The sequence below is a fragment of the Dromiciops gliroides genome, chromosome 3, assembly GCF_019393635.1.
Source record: "Dromiciops gliroides isolate mDroGli1 chromosome 3, mDroGli1.pri, whole genome shotgun sequence".
NCBI lineage: Eukaryota > Metazoa > Chordata > Mammalia > Microbiotheria > Microbiotheriidae > Dromiciops > Dromiciops gliroides.
The window spans coordinates 608,726,674-608,740,182 of NC_057863.1; the positions used below are offsets into that span (position 1 = coordinate 608,726,674).

Below are 13,509 nucleotides of genomic sequence, written 5' to 3' on the forward strand. Positions count from 1 at the left end.
ATATAATCCAGTATGTGTGTACATGTAAACATGCACACATATATTCATTATGTATACACACACATACATACATACCCACACAAACCATAAAGGACATTTTCAATGCTGTTTTTCATTCACTTCCCCTATATGTAACAGAATAGAGATAACATTATCGCTGTGGTACATAGCTGTCCATTGGAGGCAAACGGCACTTGTGCAATCTGGACCAACACGTTCAGAAGGATGTAAAAACCTGTTTCGATTGTCCCAACAGTTGGAAGGCTAGAAAGACAAAAACCGTTTTGACTCAGGAATAAACTAAAATCCTTTTGAAAACAAAATGCTTCACAGCACTCCAGATCCCCCGCCTCTACTGTTCAGAATGTGATCTCTTCTGCACTTATGCGGATGAGAGGGGTTACTGTAGCACTAGATAAGTCAAGTTGGAGAGAGATGAACAATAAGAAGAAAACATGATATTAAAAGGAGAAAATGAATGAAGAGGGGGACCCCTCTCTACTTCATCTATCCACCTCCTCTGTGCTCACCTGAGAACTGACCCCTGTCTGCTTGGACAGTGTCCCCAAAGTCTCAGTGCACTTTAAGCACCAGTAGCTAGCTCTTCAAACCCCCCAGAAGCGTGCATGGTGATGTGTGGAGAGCCCGGGCTTCCTCCTGGACTGCCCTGTGTCTTGGCTTCCATTTCTTTGTCTCAAATGGGGATAATGACACTCGCACTGCCTTCCTTCCAAGGTTGTTGGGAGGAAATGGCTCTTCAAACTGCAAAATGCTAAACTGGAGATGAAAACACATTCCATCCAATAAATCTCCACCAAACTGCTGAAAAGAAAGTCTGCTCCATGGACAAATATTGTGAGATCAGATTGAGGGGCAAGTCCTCTTGGTCAGAGTTCTCATGAATATAATTTTTACATGAATGAGAAACTGCACATGGCTTCCTCCTACAATAAATCTGCCAAAACTCTCTTTTCTATTTAAAGTATGGAAACAAAGTACTAAACTTGGTTTAAAACACACACACACTCACACACACACACACACACACACACACACACAGATGCACGCACGCACAAATTTATCACGCCTGAATTTAGCAAAGTAGAGAAAAAACAGTGAGGGTGCAGAGACAGAAAAAGATAACCAAGCTCTATTTCAAGACTAAGTGAGGGGAAGGAAGAAATGTTCACAGGGAGGATACTTTTGGGGAAAATGCAAGCACTGATAAAGACTAGAAGGGAAATCTTACAGTATAAGAAATTAGTAACCAGGTCAGATGGTTATTAATCCATTCCCAATACCACCATCCCCTCTAAAATGTTGCTCCTAAAACTCAGGTGTGACTATGTTAAACCAATGACTGACAAATTAGAGAAGGACAACCAGGATGGGGAAGGGTCGACTCAGTGTCACATGGGACTGGTTGGAGGGACTGGAGATATTTAATCTACAAAAGAAAAAATTCATGGGGACTATGATAGCAGTGTACAAGTATCTGAAGGACTGCCAGAGTGGAAAGGGGGTTAGACTTAATTCTGTTTGGCCCCAGAGAAAATGGGAGCAATGATGGGTGGCAGGGGGCTCCCATTCTTTGGAGATCTTCGAGAAAAGGCTACCCACTTCAGGGAATGGACTGTACTAGATAGCAACTGAGGCCCCATCCAACTCTGATTCTGCTATTCTGTTACCCTCTCCCTACTCAAAAAAAATCTTCAATGGTTCCCTATTATCACTAGAATAAAAGCCCCTTGGTCTGGCATTTGAGGCCCTCTCAAGAGTCCAGCTCTATCTTTCCAAGCTTTTCCATTTCTATTTTTCCATCTCATGCACTCTCCACTCTGCCAGCATAAATTCTACCTCCCTCTTCTGCACCTTTGTACTACGTGTGGATGCCCTCCCTCCTCACTTCTACCTCACATAATCCTTAGGTGATTCCTTTCCAAGCCTGCCTCCTTCACAGCCTTTTCTAACTCTCCCACCTATCTGTGTTCTCTTTCCCTTTCTTGATATTCCTCTGGATGTGTCTCGTATTGACTTTTCTCCATCCATGGGCTAGCCCTCAGGAGGATGTAAGTCCTTGAGGAAAGACGCTTTTTACCTTTGAATCTTAACTACCTTGAGGAGAGCAAGGTTGTGTTTATAGGGCTGAACTGAATTTCAGTTTTTCATGACTGAGACCCAAGGAAATGATGCTGAGACTACTTTTATTTCCAGGAGGATAATAAACTAGAGGAGTTTAGGCATTTGGAAAATGAGTTCTCATTTTGTTCCAGCCAGCTTCTAAGAGAAGAGTACTTAGCCAGACCATCTAAAGGAAAATCACATTCAGAATAGGTGATCTTACCACACTCCATATAGTTTTTATTGTGTAACAAGCTCAAAATATCTTCTTTTGTATGAGAATTTGCCTCCAACTTATGGTAATCTAGGCTAAGTCAGTAGCTTTTAAGCCATGACCAGCTCAGAAAATTAAGGATTCCTTCAGCAATTAATTCTTGGATAAGAAAGAGCATGGAGGTTTATGGATCCATCAGTGCACAGATGCTTCTCTGTGCCTCAGTTTCTTCAAACATAAGGACTAGATTTGAAATGTCTCCACCACCTTTAAATCATAATCCTTTCAGAATGCAACTGCAATTTACTTACCAGCTTCTTAGTAGCCACCCCTCCCATCCGCTTCCACTGTGTACTACACTCAGCAGTCTAAAACAGCATTTCAGCTTTTATAGGCCACGATGCTGATGTTTCCTTAAGTCAGATGGACCTCCCTGCCCACACCAATGAACCAGTGAGGTTCTGCTACACTATACATTTTAGACCTGCCGAAGTAGATTTCTTAGGAGCAGAAGATTCATCCCCACAGTGTTTGAGGAGAGAGAGTCTAGGCCAGGATGCCTGACCTTTTTTGTATCATGGACCCCTTGAGCAGTGTGCTGAGGCCTATTGCAGGAAGCCCCTTCTCAGAGTAAGGTTTTGTTTTGTTTTTTCAGAGTAAGGTTTTTGAAGGCATAAAAAAACCGTGCACAATTACAAAGGAAAACAATTATATTGAAATAAAGGTATCAAAGTATAAAAAAAAGTTCATGGACCCCGGGTTAAGAACTCTCTGTTCTGTGCACACTACATCACAGCAGCACACATTCCTTTGGATTATTTATTGAGCCATCTGTTCAGGGTCAGCTGGCTAGTACAACTACTACAGCAGGGTCTGTGCAGGCCAGAGCTTTTGTGTGTGTGTGTGTGTGTGTGTGTGTGTGTGTGTATGTATATGCACATATATTTCTATATACACATATCATAGATATATATGTGTATATATGTGCGTGTGTGTGTACATTCATTCATTCATTATTTATTTGGCACCCACTGTGTGCCAGGCACTGTGCTAAGCAATTTACAGATATTACCTCATTTGGTCTTTACAACGACCCTGGGAAGTAGATGCTATTTTTAGCCTCATTTTATATTTGAGGAAACTGAAGCCACCAGAGGTTAAGTGACTTGCCCAGGGTTCCACAGCTACTCTGTAAATGGGCCACATTGTTTGGTTTATGCAAAAATTATTCAGAATGGCTCCTGCTGGTGTTCTGCTGCCAGAAGTAGTCTAAGGTTAGTACTGGTCATAGAATCTCAGTGTTAGAAGAAACCTTGGTTGGCATGTGGTCCAAGCCATTTTTGTTGGGTTGAGAATATTCTCTCCAGCACCCCCAACAAGTGGTTATCCAAGGCCCACTTAGAACAAACTACCTCCCCACCCCACCCCTGTGAAGAGAACTTGTGTGGAAATCACTAACAGTTAAGAAATGCTTTCTTACATTGAGCTGGGTTCATTCAATAGATAATGGCTGCGATTGGTTATTAGGCATGACCTCCCCAGTGAGGACAGAAGCCCCTTTGGGTCTGTGGTAGCCCCACCAGTGACATGATATTTTATATTCTCTCCTCTCCATATGCTTCTAACCAGGATGAGTTCCTCCATCCGCCCCCTGCCCACAACCCAGACCACACCTTGGAAGAAATTCTGTCCAGGAGCCCCATTCTTCTGACGGCTGAATGCCACTCCCAGAACCCTTTCAGGAAAGAAAGCACTAGGCGTGCTGGACTTCACCTATTCTACAGTATCCTTTCCAGTTCTGGAACCATGAACCAGAATCAAGTTAATTCTATCCTTGTTCCTATGTACATTAGCAGGCACTTCAATGTTTACTGGAAGAAGAACCCACGACTCGCATTTATATAACATTTTAAGGTTTACAAAGTTGTACATCAAGTATTATTCCCATTTTATAGTTGAAGAAACCGAGGCTCAAAGACCACTGCTTACACAACCAAAATGAAAAACCCAAGCCCCCAGCTCCTCAGTCCAGCGCTCCTTCTACCAGCCTACAGAAGGTTTCAGTGACATCTCAGACACTAAGATTCCAGCAGATAACCAGCCACAAGGAGTTTTAGAAAACAAAACCAGCAGGTCATGGAAAAGTGCATTTCTTCCCTAAGTCAATGACCCAGGGTCACTCTTCTCTAACATGGAAAGGAAATTTGTGCCCAGAAACAAAACGAAGCTGTAGAAACAAAAACAAACTTGGCCCACAGAGCAGCCTTTGAAAAGCAGCCATCCAAGTGCCATGTATGACTCTGCTTCAATGGACACTTGCTGCAGGTGAGCTTGGAGGAATGGGGAGCTTCTTAATGTCTAACACCCTGATCATACCCCAGCTCAGCTTCTATGTGGCCATGTATTTTATGAATGCAGAAGTCATCTACTGTAAGACAGTCAGCCTCTCTAGATTTCACTGTATAGTTAGTTCCCTGTATGTGGGAAGGAAAGGCAAAAGGGGTGAGCATTTATGTAGCACTTACTGTATGCCAGGCATTGTGCTGAGAACTTTATAAATCTTATCTTATTTGATTCTCACAACAACCCTAAGAGGGAGGAGCTGTTATTATTCCAATTTTACAAATCAGAAAACTAAGGCAAACAGAGAAAAAGTGGCTTGCCTAAGGTCATGCTAGACAGCTAGTAAGTGTCTGAGGCTAGACTCGAATTCAATGTGTTCCTGACGCCAGGCCTGGGGCTCTACTACATCACTTGACTGCTTTCATTTCTATATAAGCATAACCAATATTCCATCCAAGTAGAGAAAAAGATAACCAATCTAATTAGGATTCTATGACTAATGATCCCTCATCCTAATACACACATATCTTACCTACCTTCTGCTCTTGCACCTCAAACACAGTTTCATGTACACTGCATGCAAAAAGTGAGGTAGGCAGATCACTTAAATCCATCATCTCTTCCAAATCATCCTCGTTTTCACCAAAAATCATCTCTTCCTCTTCTTCTTGGTCACTGCTGTAGAGGTCTGACTGGCTATCACTCCAAGATTTCATAGCGTCCCTTAGCATTGTCCTCTAAGAGCAAATTTCTTCCTTTTTCTAAGTTCCAGGATGTCAACAAGGCACCTGTTGTAAAAAGAAAGCAGAGATAAGACCAAAGAGCACAATGAGGCACATTCCCCCATGATAGGCACTCGTAAGCTGAAGCACTTTTACTCAGAAAAGATGAATGGGCCCCATGCTTCCTCCTTAAATCAACTAATTTCCACCTTCTACAACTGAAGACTATCAATATTGTTTTTTCTTTTCTATATGGATGTCTTAGGCAATACATTTCATCAGCTATTGCTGATGAGGGGAAAAAGTCAAAACAATTTTCTAGCATGTGTGAAAAATCAAATACACAAAAAGACACTTTTAATGTGCAAAGTTGCCTCAAAGTGATGAGGAAAACATGAAGCATAATTGTGTCTGCATGTTTGTTTTTCATTTAACTTCTTGACAACACTGAAAATGGCAAATTGGTAGGTGCCCACACTCATTAATTTGCCATCTGCAGCTGGAAAGCTGCTCTCTAGTGGTACAACTGCCTTTTCTTAATTAGTTAGTTCCTTTCAAAGACGTTAACTAAGGCAAAGTTCTCTATGAACTCAGTCATTACCAATTCTAAAAATACCTCCCGTAAGTACTGAGATAAACCAGAGAACATAAAATCTTAAACAAGCATCATTACCGAATTCTAGTAGCTAGAGAAACGAAAGAGACTTGGATCAGCTCTTTTACCTACCAGAATTCCATAAAAGAAGTTCAGAGACATTAAACCTCTTGAAGTGGTATGCTTTTTCAAAACAAAAAGTAGGTTTAAAACATCAGAGGAAGCACTGTATTATTATTTTGGCAGGGCTTTTCAGATTCTAGCTGGAGTGAAGGAGTGCTAAACAGCTGGTCACCTAACGTCAAAGAGGCCAACTGTTTTTCAGTGATAAGATTTCTGTTTTTAGAGTTCCATCATGAACAAGTTATGGTGTATAGATGTGATGGAACACAATTGTGCTTCGTGACAAACTAGGATTCCAGGGGACTAATAATGAAACCTACCACCTACCTCCTGATAGAAGTGAAAGACTCAGAATGCAGAATGAGAGAGATTTTTTTTGGTGGGGGTGGGGAGGCATGGCCAATGTGGAAATTTGTTTTGATCAACCATACATGTGTGTAAGTCATTTTGTCTTTCTTGTGTTCTCAGTTGGAAAAGCAGAAAGGTGGGGTTAGAGGGAAGAGAAGGCAGATTTGGGGTGATTAAATCAAGTAAAGTTTTTAAAAAATTGGAAAATTAAAGTTCCACCCTCTTACTCCTCAAAAGAAAAAAAATCAGAACACAGGAAACAGTACTTCCTGTACCTGAATTTTTTTTTCCAATTTTCATGATGTGATACCTTCATTTCCTGTTTTCTCCCTTTCTGTCTTTAAGACTATGGTGGAAACACTTGTCCTCAGTGCTGCTCTATTCCTAATGGCTCAAAGTTCCACTGGAGCTTTTCTTGACTGGCTTCTAAAGTGACTGTACCAAGGCTCAAAGTGCTGCATGACTGCTATGCCACCCCAAACAGGTTTAAAATGATTGCTGCCCACTTAACACATACACAGAACATAGAGTATTTGCCTCCTCTGAACTCTCTGTTCCATGTTTGTTGTGCTACGCACAGCTGTTCTACGGCTGAACTCCAATTATAACAAAGACATTATTAGTGTCTTGACAGTGAAACTGATGTCACTGCAAGGGTAATTAACATATACCTCTAAATGATACAAGTAGCAAAAGGACAGGACCAAAATGAAACCTAAATCTCCTGTCTTCATTAAAAAAAAAAACTAGACTACAAAACAAATAAAATTCAAAGTAAAATTTAAATAGGATATTTGGAGCTAAAGCTAACTACCCTACTCAATGTCTCAATATGGCAAAAAGGTGACCTGCAGTTCTTGAAGGTTATGCAAGCTCTCATTGGAGTGTCCTAACTAGGGTAGGGCAACAAGTACTTTGTCCCAAGGCACCAAATTTAAAGGGTGTCTACTTACATTCCTTTAGTAGGGTAGAAACAATAAAGCCTAGCATCCAGCTAGTAAGAAGACCTTGGGGGTGGTGTGAGTTCTTACTCTATTCCAAAGTCCACCATAAAGCAAACATTCTCAACTGGGAACTAAGATCTTCCTGCCCCCTTCCCTTAATTATCAGAGTGAGTGCTTCATCTTTTTTGCTTCCAGAGTGGTTTGGGGTACTTGCTCTAGCATAAAAACCCCTGGTTATGGCCAGTCTGGCTGAGAAGTCTCAACAACTAGCCTAGGCTTTAGGGATGGACCATGTGCCTATCTACCAAGGACAGCTAAATTTGTAGAGGGTCATTACCTGAAGGTTAGCCAGTAGGGGATTATTATTTTTTTTTTTTTACCCCAGCCATAGAAGCTCACAAAGACACTTGGCTATATTGTGAAGTGATTGCTATCTACATTGCAGAAGGAATCTACACTGATGAAAACACAAATCCCTGAAGGTATGAAAATAAAGTCAGTTCTTTATAAATCATGAATTTTATGTTACCCCACGATATAGTCAATTGTCTTTGTGAGCTTCTGTGGCTGGGGAAAAAACATTCCCCTGCTGGCTAACTTTCTGGTAATGAGCCTCTCCAAATGTAGCTAAGCCAGTTCTTGGGAGATAGTTAGGATTTTGCACTATTATGTAATGAACATCTTAGCTATAATGGAATTAAGAAACCGGCTCTCTCTTATTAAAGGCAATGCAAATATTCCTTGGCATAAGTTCTTTCACCGTATAGGTATGTGAGATATTTTTTTTGTTCAAATGTTGAGCTTTTGTGTGTGTGTGTGTGTGTGGGGGGGCAATGAGGGTTAAGTGACTCGCCCAGGATCATACAGCTAGTATGTCAAGTGTCTGAAGCTGGATTTGAACTGAGGTCCTCCTGAATCCAGGGTTGGTGCTTTATCCATTGAGCCACCTAGCTGCCTGAGTTATTTTTTGATAGCGCTCACTGTCAAATATTTTCCTAAGTTCCCACCAACATTCTAACTGTAGCCAAATCTGAACCAGGCTAAAAACATCAACTGGCTGAAATGACAGTCTTACTGGCATAAAAACAAGGTTGGCCAGCATACATTAACAATCCTGGCTAAGCCAGGACCACTGGAGCCATCAACTTTTTCTCTCACTGACCATGACCAAGAAGGCCAAGCTGCCATCAACATTTTGTGCCCTCAAAGCACCAGTTCAGGAAGGATGACTGGCATTAGCAGCAGAATGGCCAGCAGCTGTGCCTCTAGCTTTGACAAGCAAAGGTCTGCATGGATCAGGGGTTAACAGCGTCCTCGGTGCCAACTGGAGCTAGCAAACTGGAATCTATGGTTCTTTGTGAGCACATGAAATGAGTTACAGAACTCCAAGGGGAATGATCTGCCCTGTTACAATATTCCTTCCTCCAGAGAAGCCTGAGAGTCTTTCAAGGAACACTGTGGATCTGCTTCACAAAGCCCACCAAACAATCTCATCATACTGTCTAGGGGAAATTATTCTCATCAGGTAGGTTCCTCCTCGATTGAAGTATTTATAAGGGGCAGTATTTCTCACTGTTATGTAGATTTGGAACTGATTAAATGACCACATTCTTTTAATAGGAACAAGCTTCTGAATCTGGCTCAATTCATCAAAACACAAATGGAGTTAATGCCCTCACCAGGATCACATCATCCTTCTTAAGTATGTTCTAAGGGCTTCCAAATAAACCTGCAAACTGGGCTGCTATTTCCAGCTCCACAAAGCCCTTGCTAGGTAACCTTGGGAAAGTTGTCTGACTTTTCTGTGTCTCAATTTCTCCATCTGTAAAATGAGGGGAAAAAAATCCTCACAGATGCTTCTGCATTTGAACAGATTTGCCAGCATTCCGCGTTCCTCAAAAATACTAAGTATCATCAATTTGTGATTCTTCAGAGGTTGCTTATTATACAAGCCTTTTGCCTGCTCCTCCTACTCCCTCCTCATTTCATCATTTACTGGCAGAAGTTGACTATTTCTAAGAAGCTCTGGGAAAAGGTTTGTTGAGGACAGAAGCTCGCACTATGGGCAAAAATGAAAAGGTCTGCTTTTCTTTGGATTTCATTGGATTTCGTGCTGTCCCTATACCCCACGAACACAGATTGTCTGTATTGGTCATAACTGTGGAGGTTCCATGCTTCGGTGTCGATGAGGGTAGGGATTTATTTGGTTGGACGGGGGAACCACGTAGGAATATAAAAATTAATTGTCAAACCAGATGAGGGAAAATACCAAGCTTTTAAGATTCAAATTACATGACTCTAAAGATGTGATATTTACTTACATCTAGTTTATTTCCCCCAAATATTTCTTCCATTTCCAATGACTGAAGAATCCATCTCAACTTTCTGCCTTTTGCAAATTACATAAATGTCCTCAAAACCTGGGATTTCCACCCTTTGGTGGATGGGGGGGCGGGGCTTAAGGAACTCTTGTCTACTACAACTTATCTTACTATTATTATTCTTGACAATTGTGCCTAGGGGTTTTTTATATCACACTATTCTTCTAGCCAATCTACAAATTTAATGTCCACTTACAAAGCTCACAAAGAGCCAGACTCAGGTTCAGAAAGACCTGGGTTCAAGTGTGCTTTTGACATATATACATACTGGCTGTCTGACTCTGGGCAAGTCACAGCCTCTTAGCATTAAGGGCAAGTCTCTTAACAGTTAAGTGGCAGAGAAGGTGTAGACTTTGAGGGATAGACAAAGTAACTCTCATGTGGAAGTTCCCCATACCAATGAAATCACAGGTTCAGTCCCTACCCCCTAGAAAGCTCACACCTTCCAATGTTAAATCATAAATGCAATTTTAAACTTGATAGGGGGAAACATGATTTTCCTAAAAAGCACTGAGAATCTCTTTCAAAAGAACATGACAAGGTTTTTGTCAGCAGATGGTGATAGAACAAAATATAAAGCTGACTACATGGCTAAGGAATGAATGGGCCCTGGGGTTTATGGGTCTCACACCAAAGGACATCTTAAAACCATCTCTAGACCACTTCAAAGATTTCATCAAAATGAAACCAAACCAAAAAGATGTGATACACAAACATGTAAAAGTGGCTGCTTTTTAATCTTATGTTGCCTAACAATGTAATGAATCAAACTGCAACATAGTTGATCGTAGATATCCCTAAGAGCTGTGCTGCTAAAAACAAAACAAGAATGGAATATTCTTTGAAATTAGTTTAGTCTCAGATGAATGCACCATACTAGTTTGTTTTAGGTAATTTGCAATAAATACAGGCTAAATCAGGACTTTTTTTTTTTTGATCCCCTGCTGAAAACACAACTTCTCTGGGCTTCTGTTTTGGGCAGTTGATCTTGAAACCTCCTTCTGACTCTAACATCCTATATCCTAAAGGCCCTTGACTCCCCCTCTTTCCAAACCCCAGTCGATTCTGATAGTCTGTTCCAAGGCCTCTCTAACCCTTTACATTCTGAGGTCTCTTTCAGAGTTTTGTCAGTCTACCCCTTTAAATAATTAGTTTGGGTCCGACATTAGAGGGAACCATTAGCTGTGTTTATAGGGAAAGAATTCACATTTAATTTAACTAAGGAACAAGTATAGATGTTTCAAAATCACATTTATATGGTGCTTTAAGGTTTACCAAGCACCTTTCTGACAATATAAGACAGGCAGAGTGCAGGTACTGTGATGTATTGGGAAGAGAACAGGAGTTAAAACCAGCCAGCCCTTTCTTTGAACCTGGGTTCAAATTCTGGCTCCAACACTTACTACAACTTGTATGACTTTTATCAGTTTCCTCATCTGTGACCAGCTGGGTTCTCTTTCCAAAGCTTTATGGATACAGACATACAGAGATATACATGTACCTCCAAACAGATACAATATGGGTAACATGTATGAGCCTAAGTGTTCTCATTCCCCATTTTACAGATGGGTCCAGGGGGGCAGGGTTCCCAGGTGCCGGGTTTTCTAGCCTTCTCCAGGCTGTCTCCTGAAATGGCCTCTCACTCCCATCCCCACTGGAGGAGAAGAGAATCCTGCCCATGGGCCACCATGGCCCTGTCTGCCCAGCAGGAAGTCCAGAGTCAGGTAGTACAAGTTTAGAGAAGTTACAGACTCAGCCAGGCAATTGTCACCTGGGCATCTTGGGAAAAGGGGGACTCGGTTGGGGGGTGGTGCTCTTGTTTTAGAGTTGGCTTCAAAGCCCAACAAAACCTAACAATGGCACCGAGCCAGCTGCTGGGCAGGGACTACCTGGCCGGATGGGGGGAGGTCATCTTTTCTGCCAGGGACCACGGGGAGGGGTGGCTCGGGAAGGCGGTTAGAGCATCTCCGGGGCTGCAGATGCGGCCGACCCCTCCCCTGGACTCGGGGCTGGAGGTGCCCCCCCTTTTCCTGCCCTCCCTCGCCCCCCCCCCCGCAGGGTGCGACTTTAGGTTCACAGCATGGGGGGCGGGTTTGGAGGGGGATGGGGGGCCACTCCCATTATCTGACGGAGAGGGGAAACTGAGGCTGGCGGGGGAAGTCACTTGCCGAGCACGAGAAGGGCGCGCCTGTCGCGGTGTCGTGCGTGTCGCCACTCCACGAGCAGCGGGGGCTCGGGGTGGGGGTGCAGCAGGCCGGGCCCGGGGCTCTGCGAAGGGGAGGGCGGGGCCCGGAGGCCGCAGCTGTCAGACTCACCGCAAACTCCCGAAGACGCGGGCGAGCCGGCAGGAGGAGGGGGCGCGGGGCCGGAGCCGGGCCGGAACCGGGGCGGGAGCCGGAGCCCGAGCGGGAGCAAAAGAGGCGGCGGCGGCGGCGGCGACGGCGCCAGTGCACGGAGCCCCAGAGGCAGCCACGGGCCGCCCGCGCGCCCCCGCGGCCCGTGCGCGCTCCCGCTCCCCTTTCACTCCTCCCTCTTGTTCCCCCTCCCCCCCAGCATCTTCTCCCCTCCCCCCTTCGGGAGAGCCGGGGAGGCCCGAAGAGGGAAGGAGGCGGGAGCGCGACCCAGACGGGAGCAGGAAGCGACCCCTCCTCCCCGGAGCTCTGGGTGCGCCTGCGCAGGCCTCGTTCGTCCGCTCGTGACCCCTCCTCTCCCGCCTCTCTTCCCCCCTCCCCCCTCTTTTCTTCTCTCCTCCCCGTTCCCCCTTCTTTCATTATCCCCCCTCCTCATCTCCCCCTTCTTTCTTTCCCCTTCTCAATCCCTCTTCGTCCATTATTGTCCCTCCCCTCTCTTTTCCCCTCCCCTTCTCCTATTTCCCCATCTCACTTCTCTTCTCCTCCTCCCCTTTTTTCGTCATCCCCTACACCTGTTACCCCCTCTCCTTTTCTCCTTTCCCCCCTCTTTTCTCTGCTTTCTCCTTCCCCTTCTCTCTTTTTTCCTCATTCCCTCCTCCTCTCTTTATCCTTCCCTTCTCATCCCTCTTCCATCATTCTCCCTCTCCTTCGTCCTCCCGTTTTCCCCTTTTCATTCCCCTTCCTCTTTCCCCCACCCTTTTCCATTCCCCTCTCCTCTTTTTCCTCCTTCCTCTCTCCCCCTCTCCTTCTCATTTTCCCTCCCCTCTTTCCCCCACCCTTTCTCATCCTCCTCTCCTCCCTTCCTTTCTCATCCTCCCTCTCTCTCTTCCTCCCTTTCTCATTCCCTCTCTCCTCTCCTCCCGCCCCTAATTCCGCCTTCTTCCATCATCTTCCACCCCACTTCCCTCCCGTCATTCTTCACTCTTCTTTCTCCTTCCCTCCGTTATCTCCCCTCATTTCCCTCTCCCCCCCCTCCTCTCCCACTTTGAATTCATCCCTCCCCTGCCCCGTTGGAATTAGAGGAGGAAAAGGGGGAGCTGGAAGCGGACCCTCCCTGGCAGTGTTGGTGTCGCGTGCGCATTTCTACCTTTCTCTCCCTCCCCTCCCCTCTCCGAAAGAGGTGGGGGGAATGACAGATTCGGCCCCCCCCAACCCCCCCCCCCCCCCCCCCGCGCAGAGGGCGCATGCGCTCTCCTCTCCTGGCAGTCTGTCCCCAGCCTTGGCCTTGTCTTCTCTGACACATCCTCCATCCCTGCCCAGTCCCATCCTGGCCCGGGGCACGAGGGGAAGGGGTTCATTTTGCCCCG

The 13,509-nt window shown here is 44.7% G+C and overlaps 1 protein-coding gene across 2 annotated transcripts in view; it reads right to left on the minus strand.

The window, feature by feature from the left end:
* RCAN3 (RCAN family member 3) overlaps positions 1-12,315 on the minus strand; it is a 44,551-nt gene extending 32,236 nt beyond the window's left edge. Inside the window, exons 1-2 of one of the 2 annotated variants that reach the window (XM_043994195.1) lie at positions 12,107-12,315; positions 5,215-5,466 (exon numbers count right to left, since the gene is read on the minus strand). In XM_043994195.1, coding sequence (XP_043850130.1) covers positions 5,215-5,409 — 195 coding nt within the window. In that variant the 5' untranslated portion in view covers positions 5,410-5,466; positions 12,107-12,315. Of the gene's footprint in view, positions 1-5,214; positions 5,467-11,959; positions 12,079-12,106 lie in introns of those variants that run through there. The other variant, XM_043994196.1, reaches the window with a different exon arrangement.
* Between the last annotated feature and the right edge of the window lie 1,194 nt (positions 12,316-13,509).